Raw genomic sequence first — 21,994 nt, 5'->3', positions numbered from 1 at the left:
TATTATGATATTTAAAGGTTCATGAATATATTCTCTCAGAAGCTTGCAATAGTATAACAAATGTTAATGTTATTGTTGGAAAATTAGATAAGGTTTGCAGAAACTCTGAAAAATGCTGAACTCACATCAGTGAATTTTGGGCAAATAAATCTATCTCCTTAGAAGTCTGCCATGTAGAGATGCCTGACCTTGAATGTAACTTGAAAAGCCTGTTGTGATTTTATGAATTATCATCTCTGATTATAACTGTTACTTTCAAATCTTGTCAGCAACCATGTAATTTTCTATTTATGCCATTATATAATACTATTATTAAAATTTCTAACATCCTTAACACCTAAAAAGAAAATGTAACAATTTATAAGTTAATTGCTGTACCTAACCAGCCATTTTAAAAATGCCTGTCATAATTTTCCCCTAATTGTCTACTCTGAGGAGACCTGACTATGTTAACCTCTGTTACATTTTTAATACTGGTAACTTTGTGGATTTTTCTCCCCTTCTTCCACAAGCATTATGGCATGTCCTAAATATGACCCCTTGGTAATTCTTCAGTGCACAATATCACACTCCTGCTACATTTCCTTCTCCCCGCCTTTTTCAGCAGCTCCTGCTGGTGGCTATCCTGGGTTCAGTGATTCCAGTAGTAGTTGTCCCGTCTCTCTCTCTCTCTCACTGCCCCTGCCCCCCCCCCCCCCCCCCCAGTTATTTGCTCAAGGCGCACAATCTCAAGCAGCAGCACCCCCCCCCCCCCCCCCCCCCCCAACCACCACCACCCCGAAGATCGATTAACATGACTTGGGGAAGGGGGTTTTTATTAATGCGTAACTGAGCTTTCTTTAACCAGTACCAGAATAATGGCTAAACCAAAATGCAGGTGGTAGAAGGACAGCACACTGATGTGGCATCGCCATCTTGCTGTACTGTGCCTCAAGCTGAACACTGAAACAGTGTACTCCATTGCTGCAATTAGATTTTATTGATAATTTAGGCATTCTGAAATGAAATCCGTCACTAAGGAGTTATTTTTACGTTGATAAAGTTTCCTATTTTAAGATTTAAACTGTAAACTAAATCCATAATGACTACTTCCTGATAAATGTGTAGTGCAAGCAAGACGGCAGTACAACACTCTTAATTTCAGCCATTCTGCAAGGCTTTCATCCTGTAAAGGAATCATTAATTGAGTTAATAGTGTTCTGTTTTCAGAATATTCTAAATTTGATTTCCTGCTTCAAAACATAGAGGGGATTAATTATTGAAAGCTGCTGCAGTTGTGTTAAAGTACACATTTCTGCAGATTTTCAAAATATGTATGTAACATTAGGTATATCTCTGTGCATTTCGGCCCATTTTTACTTTGTCAATTCATCTTTATTTTGGCTGGAGCAGTTTAAAAATAGCATAGAAAGCAAATGATACTTGTTCTGCCGAAGGGGAGTTGGTAAATATCTTTTAAATGGTGATTAGGCATGAATAATTTTGAACCCCATAATTTTGCTACCACAAAAAGTAAAATGTACATGCAATTTTTTTAAAGTCTACACGTGACGCACATTCTACTAGTCATAGGTGCAACCCCGAGTTTTTAAGACTAAAGTGTTTGCATCCATTGTGCTATTCTTTTTTGAAGGAGGAGGGGCAAGATAAAATGAATGAATCAGAATGTGGCTTTGTTTGAACCTGCTGCTAATGGATGAGTTGGCAAATAATGTGAAAATCGTCAAACCTTTCAAGTTCAGGTGGCACGAGGGAATCAAGCCAAGAGAACATCAAAGCCAGCACAGCAGGACAGAACATGTGTTTGAAACTGGATAGATTAGAGGCCATTACCAGTCGTTTGCCAAGATGTGGTGAGCAAAGGCATGTTCTTCCCTTCAGGATGGGGTTAGTGGTGTGTTTTTTTAAAAAAAAGCCACCCCTCTATCTGGGAACCGGAACTCTTTACACTTATGGGTAATGTGAATCAACATTCTGCTACCAGTGGCCTATCTTATCACTGAACTGTTGATACCTGTATAGTTATACAGTACTGAGATTCCAACAACACAAATTCTGAGGAAGTATTGACAAATCATTAGTTCAATTCCTTAAGTCTAATTTCCATTTTAATTGGCGTTGACAATTTATTTTTGAAGTATAAGGGACATTGCCAGTGACTTAAAAACAGTGTTTTAGCTTGATCCAGTGTTTGACGTTTGTAACTAATTGCTGATTTGGTGCATTATACAAACACAGCATTTCAAAGAGTAGAATAAATTCTGAAAAATAAATATCTATGATTGTCTCTTATTTGTGACTGCCCACAAGATGAATATTGCCAAAATATCAGTTTGTTTACTTTCATTTGTTTTACCCTGTGTCAAAGTCGGTCATTTCTGTGGGTCAATCCCTTGCTAGATTTTTAAAGAAATTACTGTGCTTTACATTTTGACTATGTAACCAGCCTGTGCACATTAATAGAGGCAATATTTAAAATGTGGGTTATCCTTTGCATTGATAATGATTACCTTGTAAAATGGGGCAAAGAGAATATGAATATGCCACAGTTTCAGTACCTATTACATTTCTTTGGAAGGGAATAGCCACTTTTCAGAGAAGTAATGCCATCAAGTACGTATGCAAGGTCATTATGTTCAAAATGGTGCAGTTTCTTGTAAATTTCAGCCACCTATGTTCTTTTTTGCAACATTATGTAGAGAATATTATTTGAGTTGGGGCGATTTACAGAAAGTAAGTACTTAATAATACCAGACATTTCACTTATGTGCTTCAGGCACCCAGAAATTTATTAACTGGACTGTTTCTATTATTCACATAATCAGTTTTTAACGGTTGTGGTCAAAAGTTTAGTTTTGGGTGCTTGTTCTGGCTGTGGTGTGTTATTGTGAGATCAGATGGTTTAAATTAACAGCCTTTATAGTGCAAGTTTTCTGACCGCTATGCAGGTGAATGTTCATGAATGTGTGCTTGGAAAAATTTAGATGTAGCTGTGAAATCTTCATACTATTTCCTTAAGTGTCATTGGTTTTCCTGCAGCTGACATCACTGCACTGGGAAAAAGATTCTGGAAGTGGAACTATTTGTTGTAGAGGCCACATCTAGAAAGTTTTCTGCTTTTCCTTTACTTTGCTTCCATGCTTTGAGTTGAATATTGTGAGAAATGCGATAACGTGATACCAGTTGATGACCATCCAACTAAATACATTTTCTCCAATAGTTTCACTGCATTTGTCTTCATTTCTATATATTCATTTCTGTTTAAACTGTACATTTGGGTAAAGTACTACTTAGCTCAGATATGTAGTTTACAAAATGGTATAAATAATTGGGTCTAGCAATGCTTTACTCTGCTGTGGTCTATTGAAACTGTCTCATTTCCCGAACAGAGATGGAATTCCACCATACAGAATTCGAAAGCAACATCGGCGGGAGATGCATGAAAGTGCCAAAGCGAATGGACGAGTGCCACTACCTCACATTCCTGTAAGTATTACTTTACACAAATTTACTTTCTACAGATGAGCAAAAGACATGTTTAATAATGACATTTGAAAGCCTTGAACAGAAAGGTGGAGTTTCGCTAAGCCTTATGCATCTCTTTGTTCTTTACCATTTCTTCTGCTGCCTTAATATTTTACCAAAATCTTTTAAAACTGTACAGTCACTGGCTGACTTGGAGCATCAACTAACTTTGTGAAATGTATTCCAATATTTAGATTGCACTTTGTTTTATATACGTGTCCCCAATGCCCTATGCAATTCAGTAATGCATTTTTTTAAAAGTAAATAAAAACCTGCAGATGTTGAAAATCTGAAAGGCTAATGTTAAAACACTCACTGCGTCAGGTAGCATAAGTAAAGAGACAAAGGATTTGATGTATTAGGTAGAATTGTTCGTCAAACTGTTTTGGGTTATGTTTTAAAGTTCCTTGGTATTAGCCATAGTCCGAGATTAGCTATGGAGTTTTGCTGTTGTGAATTGTGTTTCTGTAGGATGTATCTGTTGTGACATGTTTGTCGAGGAACAGTTTTTAAATTGAATGATAACATGGGGATGATACCTTGCATCTTTAGTATTTATGAGCAATGACACCCTGCCCCCACAATAAAGCAGAAAGAAAACCACACGCTGTGGTAATTCTTCAGATTAGAACCATCTTTGTGTCATTTAAGAGTTGACTACTGAAACTATTATGACAATTGTCTTGGGTCATTTATTGGTTTCAACACAGCAGTAGGAGCAGTACCCCGCTGCCACATGCTGCCAGCTACTGTGTGCGTGGGTTTCCTCCGGGTGCTCCGGTTTCCTCCCACAGTCCAAAGATGTGCGGGTTAGGTGGATTGGCCATGCTAAATTGCCCGTAGTGTCCTAATAAAAGTAAGGTTAGGGGGGGGGGGGGGTTGCTGGGTTACGGGTATAGGGTGGATACGTGGGTTTGAGTAGGGTGATCATGGCTCGGCACAACATTGAGGGCCGAAGGGCCTGTACTGTTCTATGTTATATGTACTGTTTGGTTGTAAAAATCTTCAAGGTGTTTTTTGGTCAGGGCTTTTCCTAGAGTATTCTCTTAATATGTTTTGCTATCTTGATTCAATTCCATTCTGATATATCCTGAAACTAGTGTTGTAATGAATCTCTTCAAATGCTAACTCCTTCAGCTAGGAAGTAAACCAATTTCAGTGCAGGGAAATTTGGGATAATATTCCCTGAATTCTTATCATTCATGGAGCAGGAGAGATGAATAATATTTCATGGAGTTATTAGGTGTGTGGTAAAAGCAGAGGGTGGGGTAAAATATTGATATAGTTGGTGTTTCTCAGTTAACTACCAGAATTCCCATTGTCCCATGTCCCATTGGGCAGACGCAGCATGGGTTCATAAAGGACATTACCAGTGCAGTAGATAATGGGGAGCCAATGGATGTGGTATATCTGGATTTCCAGAAAGTCTTTTGACAAGGTGCCACACAAAAGGTTGATACGTAAGATAAAGATGCATGGCATTAAGGGTAAAGTAGTAGCATGGATAGAGGATTGGTTAATTAATAGAAAGCAAAGAGTGGGGATTAATGGGTGTTTCTCTGGTTGGCAATCAGTAGCTAGTGGTGTCCCACGGATCAGTGTTGTTCACAATTTACATAGATGATTTGGTGTTGGGGGCCAAGGGCAATGTGTCCAAGTTTGCAGATGACACTAAGATGAGTGGTAAAGCAAAAAGTGCAGAGGATACCGGAAGTCTGCAGAGGGATTTGGATAGGTTAAGTGAATGGGCTGGCAGATGGAATACAATGTTGACAAATGTGAGGTTATCCGTTTTGGTAGGAATAACAGCAAAAGGGATTATTATTTAAATGATAAAATATTAAAACATGCTGCTGTGCAGAGAGACCTGGGTGTGCTGGTGCATGAGTCGCAAAAAGTTGGTTTACAGGTCAACAGGTGATTAAGAAGGCAAATGGAATTTTGTCCTTCATTGCTAGAGGGATGGAGTTTAAGACTAGGGGGGAGGTTATGCTGCAATTGTATATGGTGTTAGTGAGGCCACACCTGGAGTATTGTGTTCAGTTTTGATCTGCTTACCTGAGAAAGGACGTACTGGCGCTGGAGGGTGTGCAGAGGAGATTCACTAGGTTAATCCCAGAGCTGAAGGGGTTGGATTACGAGGAGAAGTTGACTAGACCGAGACTGTACTCGTTGGAATTTAGAAGGATGAGGGGGGATCTTATAGAAACATATAAAATTATGAAGGGAATAGATAGGATAGATGCGGCCAGGTTGTTTCCACTGGTGGGTGAAAGCAGAACTCGGGGGCATAGCTTCAAAATGAGGGGAAGTAGATATGGACTGAGTTTAGGAGGAACTTCTTCACCCAAACGGTTGTGAATCTATGGAATTCCTTGCCCAGTGAACAGTTGAGGCTCCTTTGTTAAATATTTTTAAGATAACGATAGTTTTTTGAAGAACAAAGGGATTAAGGGTTATGGTGTTCGGGCCGGAAAGTGGAGCTGAGTCCACAAAAGATCAGCCATGATCTCATTGAATGGCGGAGCAGGTTCGAGGTGCCAAATGGCCTACTCCTGCTCCTAGTTCTTATGTTTATTCAAATGTTGACTTTTTATTATGATCCTTCTAGAAATAGTTGAATATTACTTGGCCCTTAAATGGCAGGCTATGTTTAAACTTGGACATTTAATTGGAAAAAGTTCTAAAATAGACAGTGATACCCAATTATGCAACTGGGAAAGTTGTTTGAGCATGCATATGCTGTGAAAAAAAATGAACCTTGTAATGTGATATAATTGCAACTAGCTTATAATAAGCTCCATTAATGTGAAACGTTAACACCAAGCCTTGTGTTTGTGCATGTGCACAATGTTAGCTGGTATGTCAGCTTTATAAATGAGACAATGAATACTCCAACATGTACTTTATATGTTCTCATTTATATTTTCAACTTAAAACGTTCCACGCAAACAAAAAAGTTTGAACTTGTGAAAGATGCTGGAAAAAGGTCTTTCACCAGAAAATAGTATTTTTCAAAATATTTCCTGAAAGCAAGGAAAATTCAACAATGCTTTTGAAATAATTCTGGCATGATTATTTACCAATTAATGAAAGCCATTCCAATTATTTGCTTTGTAGATTGGTAATCGATATGAACCACAGTGAGGTCATCTCTTTCCGATCAAAACAGCTGTTTGTGTCTTTAAGCTCGGACCAGAATCACATGGCTCTTATTTTTGCAGAGGCAAAGAAACAATTCAGAGCAGGTATTAAACTCTCTGAATTTAAACTGTGATAGAATCATAGAATGCCTACAGTGCAGGAAGAGGCCATTCGGCCCATCGACTCTGCACCGACCCACTGAGCACCCAGCTAGGTCTAATCCCCCACATGTACTGTAACCCTCCTAGGGGCAATTTAACAAGGCCAATCCGCCCAACCTGCACATTCTTGGACTGTGGGAGGATTCAAATAATTAAAATATTGGGAGGGCAGGATATTGTATTTTCTTTAGTTTCGCATCTGGTTCAGTGTTGAAAATTGGAATAGTGTGATTTCATCCAGTACAACCACACCACCTGCATATTTGAACCATGTGCTGTAGTTAACAGGAAAACCTACTAATCATTGTCAGTTTCCATGGTCAGTACAACTTTTCAGTAGCAATGATTAAAGCCTTCTAAAAACAGCATTGCTGTGATGTAACTGGCATGTTCTGCTCATTCTACAAGACTCCTGTGCAAGATTAGATTGAAAGTTTAGACTTGTCACATTTCAATTTATCCTGAACCGTTCTACATTACCAAACTATTGAGTCTTTATGTTTTGTACAAACTACAAACAATTTGCATTAGCCATTTATGTCATAATGTGAAGTTCCAGTTCTTGAGCCAAGTTCTGAATCATGGCATGCAGATTGTTGCTCTGCTGCAAATGGACTAAACCATGAAGACCAATTTCTATACAATTGTAAACTTGTAACCAAAGTGGAAAGGATAAATTTGTGGTTGTGATGCATGGTTAGTTCTGTTGAATTCAGTATATGCAACTTTGTGGCTCAATTGTAAGGACAACTTGAGTAGCATGTGACGCTTTAATACTATAATGTGTAGATGGAGCCAAAATATTGTTTCTTATGCTCCTAAATATGTCAAATGTCACTGCACCAGTTCTTTGCCAAAATAAGAAATCTCTGCTAATGGCATAATAGAGAGCTGGTTTCTAACTGTTCTGACAAGAATAGCTTTGCACTAGGGTAATCAGATTGGGTTTAATTCCATCAGTGCAGTTAGATTCTTCACCAGGAACAGCTTGGATTCTCACAGTCTCCATTCTCTTTGCTCACATTCAATATGGCAAAAGCAAATCCACCATCAAACTAATCTTATTAAGGGAGTTCAGTTGGCTTTGGCTTTAAATTAGATTATTTTCATCCCTAAGCTGCAGAAGACCTAGTCTTCAGCTTTGATCATTTGGTTGTGAATAGCTGAACGATTGGGCAGTGGCTATTCCCAGCTGCGCAGGACTCTGTTCATTCACATTGCTGCTTTCACTGCATGGTTGCTGTAGAGAAGCATTGACTGATGAGCCTTATCCGGATGTGATTCTGTTTTATTCATCACTTTAAAAAAGATGAAACTGAATGGGGGAAAATTGGTTGGCTTTGCCACAAGTTAGATCTGGAATAAGTTAAATCAGAATAGGTTACTTTAGCTTGTCTTTTATAGTTTACCTATAAAATGTTACAGTTTCCATCAAACACCAAATACGGTGCTGCCCTTAATCTAACTTCAAAGGACTGAATAATTTGAGATGCAAATCTCCTGGTATAAGTGTAGCAATGAGATATTTTGAAACATTGGTATAAAAGCTGAACTTGGAGCAAGGAAAAATAAATTTCAGTTTTGAAAAGAAGGGCACAACATACTATTAAATTCCTGGCTTTTATCCTCGCAATTAAGATCTCCCTTTTCAAATAGCAGCGTAGCTTAATATAAGTGAAGGATAAACACCCAGCAATGAAAAAAGCTTTCAACATCAAAGTACGATGCAACATTGCTGGGGGCGGGGAGAAAGAGAAAAGTTATAAAATATGGCATTACAATTTTGTTGCACAACGCTCAGAAAGTCACCTTCAGTGGTAATTTTTGTCATACGTTGATTTGAAAATATGTATGGATTTAGGCAATAATATGGGTAAATTTAATCTAACCTACCTGCCAGAAAACTGACTAGATTAGATTGGATGCCCACTTTATGGCCCATCTAATTTTACTTTGTCATTACTGCAGGCAGTGGACTTTTGAGTTCAGTGTTCAGTTAATTGAATCAATGGGCAGTCATTCTATCGTTTTCCTTGCCAGATGGGTTAGGTTGAAATTAACACCAATATGTTTGGAGAAAAGGAATCTGCTGCCCAGTTCAATTTGTCTCAGATGAAGCTGCTCAGATTTTGCACAATTTTGTGCGATAAATCCAGAATACATCTCCTAAAGTTGCTGCAGCAATCGTCTCCATTTTTATGTAGCTGGTATGGAGTTCCACCAACATGTATTTTAGCTAGTCTTGCCAAGTAGACTGAATGTTTTTGTTCAATGCTATGTCTGGAGTCTCGTTTGTTAACTTTAATTCTTGTAATTCAACTGATGTTGCCATCCAACTGCAGAGAGCTTTATCTCTTGTGTTACAATTCATACAAATTAATACAGACCTATTGCGGTCCTTCCTTGTGAAAACATGTTAAAATTTAGTGATCACAGTACAGCTACAAAACAATGAATCAGATTCTTGGGCACAGCTTTAAATTGGTTTGACTATGTTTCCACGCTTAACCACCTCGTTATTGGATTATAGCAGGATTTATAGAAGGTATGTAGAAAGAATATTTGCATAAAAACCGATGTGAAAATTAAATTAATGCAGTTATAAAAATGCCCATAGTTAATACCAGCATGGTAAATCAGGCATTTAGCTGCAGAATTGAAATTGTATTATCTTTAATGTTGCTCTGAGTTGCCTTCCTTTTAGCGCATAAATTAAAATTCCTCTTTGACCATTTTATCATGGCTCGAATCCAGTCCAGTTACAAAGACGGTCTAAAAGGCCACCCACCTTCTACAATAATTGCTTCCCAAGTGCTCCACCTTGTGCACGTTTTAGTACTTTTTGGGGAATGGTGTTGAAGTAACATAATCAAATTGTCATTATCTCAGCTGAAGATGAAAGTAATGGTTCATGGCATTGTAGTTAGAAAGATCAAAATGTATATGCTAGATTTTTTTTTTTAAATTTCAAAACATCTTTTATGTCGATCCCATGGGCGGGATTCTCCCTTCTGGGGACTAAATCCCCACGTCGGCAGGAAAACCGACGCCAACCACTCCGGCCTCAGCAACCCTCAAAAGTGTGGAATTCTCTGCATTTTCGGGAGCTAGATGGATACCGGAGGGGTTGGTGCCACTCCAGCCGCCGGTGAAGGGACGGTGCGCGTTTGCGCATGCGCGAAGCAGCCGGCGTGATTCTGCGCAGACCGGCCGGCATATTTTTGCGCATGCACCGGGGGAGGGGGGGGTTCTCGTCTCCGCACCGGCCCCCGGGTGGAGCCCTAAAGGGGCCTGGCATGGAAAAAAGAAGTGCCCCCACGGAACAAGCCCGCCCCCAGATCGGTGGGCCCGGATCGTGGCCCCCTCCCCCAGGGCCAGGTTCTCCCCCCCCCCCCCCCCCCCCCCCCCAGTATATTCACCTGCCAGGTCCCGCCGTGCGTGAGGTGAGTAATTCACGCCAGCGGCACTGGCCAAAAATGGACTGCCGCTCAGCCCATTGGGGCCCGGAGAATCGCCGTGGGGCGGGGCGGAGGGCGGGCATGCGCTGACAACGGCCCCCGACCGGTGTGGTGGGAATCCAGCTGCCGCTGGAGAATACGGCAGTCGGAGCGGGATTCACGCCCCCCCCCCCCCCCCCGGATTCTCTGACCGGGTGGGGGGTCGGAGAATCCCGGCCCTTATCTTTCAGGTCAGTAGCACAGTGGTTAGTACAGTTGCTTCACAGCTCCAGGGTCCCAGGTTCGATTCCCGGTTTAGGTCACTGTCTGTTCGGAGTCTGCTCGTTCTCCCCGTGCCTGCATGGGTTTCCTCCCGCAGTCCAAAGTTGTGCGAGTTAGGTGGATTGACCATGCTAAATTGCCCTTAGTGTCTAAAAGGTTGGGAGGGGTTACGGGGATAGGGTGGAGGCATGGGCTTGAGTACGGTGCTCTTTCCAAGGGCCGGTGCAGACTCGATGGGCCAAATGGCGGCCTCCTGCACTGTAAATTCTATGAGTTAAAAAGATTTTAAAGAATATTTAACAGTATTGCTTCGAGGACTACATTTTTCTCATTGTATTGGAATGCTGAGTTCAAAATTTAAAGCTGAGGCATCTTTATAAAACATATTTACAAGAAGAAATGCATTGCATGCTGATCTGGTTTTAGACCACTTATACCCCACCATTCTTGTCAATGCAAAGAAATTTGAATTTTGCTGCAATCCAACCCATGATGTAATTGGCATACAAAATTACCTGAGCTGAGGTTAGATGGAATAAGACCATCTCTCAGTTTCATTGTTAACATTATTTTGTTAACAAAGGTGATTGCTCTGTAAGATGTTTAATATCAAAACTTAACTGACATTTAGATACCAGTGTGCCATTTGTTCCAGTTTTCTATCCCTAGTGTAACACAGGACTAGTAGTAGAACTTGGATCCATTGGCTGTCACATTTTTCTGACTGTTATCTGAAATGAACTCCTGAATTAACCAACGGTTTCTGAAGTTCAACATTTTAAGATCCCAAACCAGACCCAAGTGGCTAGGATACTGGACCGAAACCCCAATATTTTACTTTATTTGAAAGACTGTGCGGAAAGAGTGATTCCCTCCAGGAGTGATTGCATGAAGGAATAGGGCTTGGTTAGTTTTAAAACAAAACTTTTTTTATGACTACAATATTAAACTTTGTTAACTTCACACCTGAGAAGAACAACTTAAAATTTCCACGACTTAATTTCCCATTAAACAATAAGAAAAGAAACATACAGCTCTCTGTATGTTTTACTGTGGGGAAACTTGTGGACGCAGATCAAAATTCAACTCTTCTGCAAAGTTTCTCGAAAAACTGCCCCTCTAAGCTTTTCAAAATGTGACTCTGCACTCCTTGGTTCCACCCAGCAATGACCTCATCTCCCCAAACTAAAAATCTAATTCTCCTTGCAGCCGCAAAGCAGTTTAACACCCCAGTGACTTTCCCAGTCAAACAACAGTCCATTAGCCTAGACTGAAAAACACTACACATTGTCATTGCCGCTGAAATTGACACTGCCGGCTGCTCCTCTCTCACTGAGATTCAGTGAGAGAGGAGCAGTTCACACAGCGTCCGGAAGTGGATAGTCCAGAGTTACAGCTGGTACCTCCATAGTGGTTGAGGTAGGGTGGGGGAGGGGGTGGAGGTGGGGGTGGCGGTGTGGAGAAAGGCCTGAACTGTAGGGGTTTGGGACCGAGGAGAGATGCGACACCCCCCTGCCACTTGTTCCCAAACCACCAAGTTGACAGCCCTGACACCTAAAACTGAATCCCAGCCTTGTCTTTGAAACTGACATGCAGCGCAGGGTGCAAGCGCGTGCGGCAGATGGGGTGCAGACAGCAAGACCATCTGTGGGTTGTTTTAATTAGATCCACGATGGGGGTTTTAAATTTATTTAAAAATCTATGCATGCACTTCCCATTGTGAGGCTACGGGGGTCTAACCTCTCCCCCGCCCCCCATTGACTCACATTGGGAAGCGCATGCATAGATTTTTTAATAAATTTAAAACCCCCATCGTGGATATCCGCGGCTCGGATGCAACGCGGGTGGCTGTCTTGGACCCCAACACCCGCGTTATAAAGGGGGACTACTGTATCCCTAAAGTATTCCAATTGCCACAACATTCACAGAATTACAAGGTAGTTGCAAATTAGGAAATCTATTTCAATTCATTCTCTCCCCCCCCCCCCCCCCCCCCCCCAGATCCATAGACTGCCCCATTTCACTTGGTGCTCGTTGTAAATTTACTCATTTGAATCTATTATCCTGTCCCTCTAGTTAATTAATTTCAAACAAGATTCAGGTTAAATTATTCCATTCCCTTTACAATCATAAAAACCTAATGATCAGTTCTCAAACACTTGAAACGCTTCCTTTGTCGGTTGAGTCCAAGTTTGTGGAATAAAAGAGACAGTAGCAACATGGTTACAAAATTAGCTGCATGACAGGAAACTTTCAGACTGGAGGAACATTTATACTAGAGTTCCCCAAAGGCCCTTGTTGAGATCCTTGCTCTTCCTGATAACCTAGACTTTGGGGTACAGGGCACAATTTCAAATGCTGCAAAACCTGGAAGTATTGGTGGAATGGGTGAACATGTAGATGATGACATTCAGGGCAGAGGAATGTGCAGAGGCAATATAAAATAAAAAGGACATTCTCTAAAGTGGGTGTAGGAGTAGATGAACATAAGTATTCGGGCTCTTAAACCATTGAAGATCGCAGGGCATGTTGAGAGAGCAACTGCTTAGACTTTATTAATAAGAGGTATAGAGTATAAAATCAAGAAAATTGTGTTCAACTTGTATAGAACACGAGTATTGTGTCCCATTCTGGGCGGCACAATTTCAGAAGGATGTGAAGCATTAGAGAGTGCATAAAGGATTCACAAGAATCGTCCCAGGGATGACCAATTCCAGCCTTGGAATTGGAGAAGTTGGATCTGTTTTCCTTGGAGAAGTTGAGAGGAGGTATTCAAAATCGTGAAGAGACTAGACAGAATAGATACTGAAAAACTGTTGTCATTGGTGGAAGGATCGCGAACAAGAGGGCACAGATTGGGTGACCGGCAAAAGAAGCAATGACAACATGAGGAAAGACTTTCTCTCAAGTGGGTAGAATCTGGAATGCAGTGCGCAAGTGTGGTGGAGGCAGGTTCAATCGAGGCATTCAAGAGGAGTTATCTGAAATGGGAGGAATAAACAGGGCTATGGGGAGATGGCAGTGGATTGGCACTTGGTAAATTGCCCCTATGATTTCTGTAAAGTTTCACCAGTCTTTTTGCACACCTTTGACACGAGGGATCTGCTTAATATCCCCTCTTTACACTGCCTTCAGCACTTGATTGTTTCCCATGCCTCTTGCTAACTAAAGTTGGATGCAGCACCCAAGGTGCAATCTGACCAGTTGACAACAGTTTGATTACAATTCTCTTTTGATTTATATTCTAATCCTTTAACTATATAGATTATTCTATCGGTTTTGTTGATGTACTCCTGTAATCTTCATTATCCATTCAGCATTAGTTGTGGGACTCGTGGCTTATCTTTTCTTGTGTCCAGTACATTACATTTGTTCCATATTAAGTTTCATCTGTCTTTTTTTTTGTGCCTTAACTCATTCTGTAATTTCTAATTTATATCCTCCAGAACTGGTGATCCTCCAAGTTTTCTACCACTTTGGTCTAAGATAACTATCTATTGCTGAAAGTTGCCACCTCCAAAAGATTTTTTTAGTTGATTAATATAGAAAACTGTTGCTTTTATATCTCTTGTAATTCATTCTTTTTCAAAATAGTGTTGACATGGTATTGGATTACTTAATATTGTAATGATTTGCTGAGAGAATAGAACGCAGTTATTTTAGGAATCTATTGATATTGACCATGTGCTTTTTGATTGTAATCTCTTGATCTATCTAGCGCACATATCGGATGCCAAAGGATATCCATGTTGAACCAGAAAAGTTTGCTGCAGAACTCATCAGTCGGCTCGAGAGTGTGCTGCGAGAACGAGAGGCAGAGGAAAAGTTGGAAGAAAGGCTTAAACGTGTGAGAGCGGTACGTTTCATGTGATAGTGTAGACCATGGCATAACTCCTAATTCACTCATCAGAACAAAGTTATGTGCCTTTTGCTGTGAATATAAGGCTCTATTTCTCACCCTCTCACGCTTTTACTCTTTCTTTTTGCTTTCTGAAAAGTGGCAGCAGGAGGCAGCTGAAAACCAAAAATAGCGAAGAATAGTACAACCAAGAGGCCCCTCTGAAGTAGTCTTACACAGTCATTCATGCTTTAGAATGGCAATATATTTTTCAGCAGCTTGAATTGTTTTAGCATCTTTTTCAATGTATAACATCGGCCTCTCGGGGAAGATCAATAGCCATCTCATGAATGTGTGGATTTATTTTTAAGGTTTTATACATTCAATCTAAGTTTACAGAATCCCAACGTTCAGATTTATGTTGGCATTATTAAATTATAACTACCTCTAACTTCTCTGCATTTTACACCATAGTAAGTTGCTTTACTGTTAGCCTATTTGACTTTCTTTTGCCTTACTTAGTCCATTCCCTTTTCATGGTCTCTTAGTGAAAGCAGGAGAGTGGGCAGGTTAACCTATAAGCTGCTCTGTACCCTATATATTGATGTGTTTTAGTGGAAATGTATATACTTCTGAAAAAATAAGGATGAACAAGGTCAGATCTGTTTTCGCCTATCAAGAGGTTGTCTCCTGAATATCTGGTCTGAAATTACTGCTGCAGGCAACTATGTTATGGTCACCACGTGCAAGCCTAGTGATATCATTAATCCATGCAGTGGCCATTATCAAATTTATTTGTGCTTTTAGATAGTGTTTTTTGATAGTCTGCAGATGTTTGCCCTTCAAGACTAATATAACCTCATTTTAAGGTACCAAGATATCGGCTTTCATCACCTCAATAGAGGTCTTGGAATTAGGACCATACGGTTTCCCATGACCTCCCCGGAATATGAACTGCCCCTTAAGAGGTTGGGCTTCCCCTTAACACGGAGAGCTTCAACTCGCATGAAAACTTTGGCTTGGGTGCTGGTCAGATAAGGAGACCCTTAGGGGAGTGGAGGAGTTTAGATTTGTATCGTAATAAACCTTGTTCATTAATTGGTGCAGGTTACAAACCTGTTGCAGTTTTGTGCAGTGTACAACATTTGAGACACTCTAATGCAGTAAAATCCCTGTTATCCAGCGTGTGCAGGAACTGGGTGGTGCATGTTATTCAAAAATACTGGTTACCTCGTGTTTTGCGTTTTCAATCAATCAAAAAGCTCCTCGGTGAACACATCGTGATACGAGAGATGGGGAAACATGCAAATCCACTGAGTGATACCAAGGCAATACAGAACTGTGGGAGACTTAAACCAGAGTGACGGCAGGCCACCCTTTAACTATTCATGAGTCTGACAATTTTTAGTAGTTGTGTGAGAGTGTGACAGATGTTGGGGCTAGTACTTGGGAAAGGGGAAATCGCCAGTCAAAAAACAGATCCAATAGAAATTCCAGTTGGGAGTGTGTTGGATAACGCAAAGCTTACTGTTGATTATCTAGATATATCCTGTGATGGTAATCTATAATTGGTTTAAATTTTTTATTTGAGGGCAGCACGGTGGCCTAGTGGTTAGCACAGCCGCCTCACGGCGCTGAGGTCCCAGGTTCGATCCCGGCTCTGGGTCACTGTCCGTGTGGAGTTTGCACATTCTCCCCGTGTCTGCGTGGGTTTCGCCCCCACAACCCAAAAATGTGCAGAGTAGGTGGATTGGCCACGCTAAATTGCCCCTTAATTGGAAAAAATAATTGGGTAATCTAAAAAAAAATTTTAAATAAAAAAAATTTTATTTGGCAAAATACTAGGTTGTTCATATGCATCAATTTTATACAATATATTTACAAAATGGCAACATATGTGGGATAACTGGGCAAAGGATGCTAAAGTACATTGATCGTTTGTAACCTGATTCAATAGTGCCACCTGCAGGCCAATAACATAATTTAGTACAACTTTACTCAACCATACAGTCAATTTATTATTGTTTATTATTTAGTGAATTGAGTAACTTTAATTTTAAGTAGGACCTCAGACCTGGGGACTAAATTACATATCTGTACCTGACATGGTGAGAAAATTCAATAAAAACCAATGTGAGTAATAAAGTGGTTTAGTTGAAATCATAACATTGAAATAAATCATAGGTTGTTTTGTACTTCCAAAGTAGACAATAGTAATGTTACCACTTTGACTTTTAGTAATGAATTACTTAACATGTTCAGAGCTTTTTTTTTTATTAATTCAAAGCTGGTTAGGCCATCATTTATTGTTAATCTCTGATCGCCCTTGAGAAGGTGGTGTGAGCTACCTCCTTGAATTGCTGCAGTTCATGTGGCAGAGGTGCACCCACAGTGCTGTTCAAGAAAGGTTCTATGATTTTGACCCAGTGACAACGAAAGAACGATGAGTCAGGATGGTGGTCAAAGAGATCATTTTAAAAAATGAGACTAAGGGAAAATCTGAATAATGGCAATAACAGAATTCCGGAAAGCCACCTCTATTCCAACTAAAGTTGTAACACTTTTAATTTTGCAACGTTTTAATTTATTATATGATCTTAAGTTTTTAAAACAAAATTAAATTTTCTACGATTATGGATGTCATGGGTAATATCGAAGTACAGTACTGGCTAAAAAAATCTATTCGAAAGAGGCAGTGTTATGTGTAATAAATACTCTTAAGAAATGAAACTAGTTATAAATTAGAATGCCAACCCTGCAATTAGTTTTTGGAAACATTTAATTTTTGGAAACATTTTGTATTTGTACCAGGTTTCTGGTGTAACTGCAGGGAGCAGGAATGATGAATTTATAATTTTATGTACGTTAGGTTCAGCATTTACCCACAATCCATATTTCAGAAACCTTTATACTCTGTATAAATCTCTTGAACTTTCTTGTTGCTTGTAGTTAACAAAGCAGTTATCGTGTTGAGCACTTCAGTTCTTTAAAATTGCATATTTTTGTATGGGAGTTTGGAATCATCAAACTGTGATTTTCAAGATAGATCAAAATCAGTTCAATAGCATTGTGTTATTGGAAAATACTAAGCTACTGTTGGGACACAACTGTAACAGATGGATCCAGCTGTTGGAGCAGTCATTTAACGTCATTGAGCGCAGACTTCCAAATTATTTAAACTAATTCTTGGATATTTCTTGCAGGAGGAAGAAGGTGAGGATGCAGATGTTTCATCGGGTCCCTCTGTAGTTAGTCACAAACTGCCACCTGCCCAGGCTATGCACCATTTTAATTCTCGTTATTCTGAGATGGGCTGTGGTGGACTACAAGTGCGTGACGCTCACGAGGAGAATCCAGAATCTATTCTTGATGAGCATGTCCAGCGTGTGATGAAGACTCCTGGCTGCCAGTCTCCTGGACCTGGAAGGCACTCTCCAAAGTCCCGTTCTCCTGATGGCTTATCCAGTGGGAAGGCAGCAGGTTTAATGGGAACGGTGCTGCCTTCAGGGCATAAACATGTGTCCAAGACAGGTGTTAAAGTGGAGGCCCCCAACATGTATCATCACAAACATGTTTATCACCATATCCACCATCACAATGGGATAAAACCAAAAGAACAAATTGAAGCAGAAGCCACACAGAGGGTCCAGAGTAACTTCTGGAATGCTGATTCACACCACTATGCAACAAAGACACGGAATTATGCTGAAAGCATGGGTATGGCAACTAATCCAGTGGAATCTCCGAATTATGGGTAAGTGGATCCATGAGCTGTGTTTCATTGCTTTTCTTGTCGCATTTTGTTACTAATATTGCAATGACTCCTTTTGAAAGCTTATCTAATGATTCAATTCGTAATTGCATTATGTAATGTGAATTTGAAGCTATATAGATGGCCCAGTTTTGGCGCTTGGTCTAAGCTGTGTTTACTGACCTTGGTTCGGAGAGCAATGGGAGTGCTACATTTAGTATTAAATCTGTTTAGTGGAAAGTAGGGAAATGCAGTTAAGTATTCTGCTTCTAGTAAAGATTGTCATCCTAATTGAGATGCATACTTGTGAATATCTGGTGGAAATACTCGGGATAAGCTCAGGCTCTGACTAAGCCTGTGTGATGGCTGGGGACAACTGAAGGAGCTACTAACAGATGCACAAGAGCGTAAAACTATGGTCATGGCCTTGCTGACTATCTTGGCTAAGGTGTTCGTTGATTGGGAAGTTAGAAAGTGTGCTAACAGAGTTTGGAATAACAAAGCTTCAATAGAGTTAGGTGCTGCCCACATTAAGGTGAAAGCTGCTCCAAGATTCTGGGCAATTTTGCCTTGTAAATGATGAATAGGGAAGGGATGACACTGATGGGCTGCTCTAACTCCCTGTGGACCTAGGAGAACACAAAGATAATTGAATGATCAACAATGTCAAAAGTAACAAAGAGCTTAAGCAGGCTAAGATATAGTGAAGCCCAGTTGCTGTTAAACACGGCCGCTTGTGACATAATTGTGTTTTTAAAAAGAGGATTGTAGATAGGTTGTAAAAAGATTTCAGTAAATTGAGGATTGAAATTCGAGCATCCTGATCCAATTCCAGTTTCACAATATGTTTTAAGAGTCTTTTTAAATGAATTTTAATCCTGGTTTTTCATGGTCATATGTATTTTATGGCTATCAGTAGTGTTGGCATCGCATTTGCTCATACATTTGTTAATATTTTAGTCCTTGATCTAAAATCTTGAATTAGTTTAAATAATTTGGAAGTCTGTGCTCAATGACATTAATATTTTAGTCCTTGATCCAAGGGGCAGCACGGTAGCACAAGTGATTAGCACTGTGGCTTCACAGCGCCAGGGTCCCACGTTTGATTTCCTGCTGGGTCACTGTCTTTGCGGAGTCTGCACGTTCTCCCCATGTCTGCATGGGTTTCCTCCGGATGCTCCTGTTTCCTCCCACAGTCCAAAGATGTGCAGGTTAGGTGGACTGCCCATGATAAATTGCCCTTAGTGACCAAAAGAGGTTAGATGGGGTTATTGGGTTACGGGGATAGGCTTAAGTGGGTCGGTGCAGACTCAATAGGCCGAATGGCCTCCTGCACTGTATGTTCTATGTCCAGAAAATTTCATGCTCCCTTTTAGGAACTTTGGGATGTACGTAACTCGAAGAGACTGTAGCAATCCATCTGGCCCGAAATGTCACCTTTTTTTCCCTCCCTAACATCTATCATGTTCCCCCTTGTAATGCTAATTGTATTTGCCTATCCAGGTAATATATTCCACATATAAAACGGTCTACATGTAGAATAATAAATCCAACTGCTTGTTCGCATTTCATGTTCTGAGTTTGAATCGTATGAAATTCGACACAAATTGAACCTAACTGTTTGTATTTATTGATATCCTTTGAACATCAGTAATATTTTAAACAACACCTGCCACTTGTCAGTCAATTATCTGTTGTATGTTATATGCTTCTAAGTATTTCTTATTCAGCAGATTTGTTGCCTTTAAGGAATTCCAATAAACTTCGAGTATAGCTTCTCTAACAACTCATTTGGATACAATCCCTTGAGTGCCAAAATATTGCACGTTATTCAATGATCGGTTCCAAAAGTTATCTATCTTCTCATTTTAAAAATATATATTTTTAAAATAAATACCCAATTCTATTTTTGCCAATTAAGGGGCAATTTAAAGTGGTCAATTGACCTACCCTGCACATCGTTTTGGGTTGTGGGGTTGAGACCCACGTAGACACGGGGACAATGTGCAAACTCAACACGGACAGTGACCTGGGGCCGGGATCGAACAGCAATGTGCCTCTGTGCTGCCCTATCTCATTTTTTAAGTGTGATGTAAACTTAGCTTTGACTATTCTCCTGATTCAAATGAGTCCTTAAAGCTATCCATTTAATTTGTTTTGTATCTTTAGCGTGCAAACAACAACTTTCACTTGTACTGTGCTTAGAGAAGCTCTCTTCATTGTGGTTCAGGCGACGGAGTCCCAAAAATGGATGTTGGTTAAAAAGAGGTTATGTCTGGAGGGGGCTGTCCAAAATGCAGTGAAAAAGGTGGGGTTTTAAAGGTCTTAACGGAGTAGAGTATGCTGATGAAGAGGAGGGGTTTTAAGGATCAAATTGGAGATTTGAAAGCATATCTCTCAGTGGTGGATAGATGAGAGGTTGAGTGCAGGACAGGCTAAAATGGGACCAGGTTAGGGTTGTACTATTAGAGCAAATAGAGCTGGGGAGAGGTCTGGCCATGCAGGGATTGAGACAAATAGGATATGGACCTCAAACTTTTAATTGAATTTAAATTTATTGAGATTGGAAGGTTGGCGAGGACAGCATTGGAAAAGTCAAATCTGGAGCTGCAAGGGGTATAGATGAGAGATTCAACTGCAGATCGACTGAGATAGAGACAGAAGTGGACAGTGTTACGTTGGTGAAAGAAGGTGATCTTTGTGATGGAATGGATACAAGATCAACTAGGAGGTTGAGGATCTAATAGGAGATTGAAGTGTGGGGATGAGATGGAGCTGCACTCTTTCCCATAAGAGGGAGAAGTGGAACCAATGAAGGGAGAATGTTAAGATCAGAGTCCAAGATAGGAAGATGGACAAGTCATTTGCAGAGATCATCTGTGACTAGTTAAGATGTTTAATGCTTTGGTAGGAGCAGAAATTTAATTGAATGAGATTCAAATGAGGTTGTGGAAAAAATGGTTAAATCCGAGAGTTCTGCAAACCAGATATGTGCAATGGTAAGACACGCTGGACACCTGAAAAAGGGAATAATAATGATTTTGTCAAAGAGTAGATACCCAAAGAATTATTTGGAATCCCTAAAGAATTTATGTAACTGGTGAAGAAGAAACACTGTGACAAGTTAAGAAGACATGACTAGGACAGTAATTAAGAAGCGCACTGGGGCTGGAAATGTTTTTTTCACGATGGGGATGATGGCAGTTTTGAAAAGGAGTAGAACAATACCAAAGAAGAGGGACGAGTGCAGCGATTCAAGAGAAAGCACCAATCTACATTTTCCGGGCAACTAAGGGTGGGAAATCCATCAGGTGTGCCAAGTTCACCTATATTCCCAAGCCAGTTTTTTATTAAAATGTGTAAGCACCTGTACTTAAGTGCTCTAATTCTGTTCATATTTAACATTGATGAGTAACAGAAAAATTAGGATTGTTAAAGAAATTAAACTATGTCTGTTTTATAATTGCTTTGGTAATAAGCACTCAAATAATAATTTTCATTGTCACAAGTAGTCTTATGTTAACACTGCAATGAGGTTACTGTGAAAATTCCCTAGTCGTCACACTCCGGCGCCTGTTCGGATACACGGGGAGAATTCAGAATGTTCAAATTACCTAACAGTACGTCTTTCAGGACTTGTAGGAGGAAACCCGAGCACCTGGAGGAAACCCACGCAGACACTGGGAGAATGTGCAAAGAGTGACCCAATTCAGGAATTGAACCTGGGACCCTAGCACTGTCCAGCAACAGTGCTAACCACTGAATTACCGCGCTGCCCAGTTAAAGACAATTAAGGTCCTTCAGCCCCAACGTATAAACTGTACCCATTACTGCACCAGTGTTATATCTTTTACAT

At 40.2% G+C, this 21,994-nt stretch overlaps 1 protein-coding gene across 1 annotated transcript in view; it reads left to right on the top strand.

The window, feature by feature from the left end:
• The window catches only part of axin1 (axin 1), a 133,623-nt gene that overhangs the window by 97,656 nt on the left and 13,973 nt on the right, over positions 1 to 21,994 (top strand). Inside the window, 3 exon segments of the mRNA XM_038819439.1 lie at positions 3,390 to 3,486; positions 14,268 to 14,405; positions 17,591 to 18,141. Coding sequence (XP_038675367.1) covers positions 3,390 to 3,486; positions 14,268 to 14,405; positions 17,591 to 18,141 — 786 coding nt within the window.

The sequence above is a fragment of the Scyliorhinus canicula genome, chromosome 15 (genome assembly GCF_902713615.1).
Source record: "Scyliorhinus canicula chromosome 15, sScyCan1.1, whole genome shotgun sequence".
Lineage (NCBI taxonomy): Eukaryota > Metazoa > Chordata > Chondrichthyes > Carcharhiniformes > Scyliorhinidae > Scyliorhinus > Scyliorhinus canicula.
This window is presented reverse-complemented; position numbering and strand designations above follow the sequence as displayed.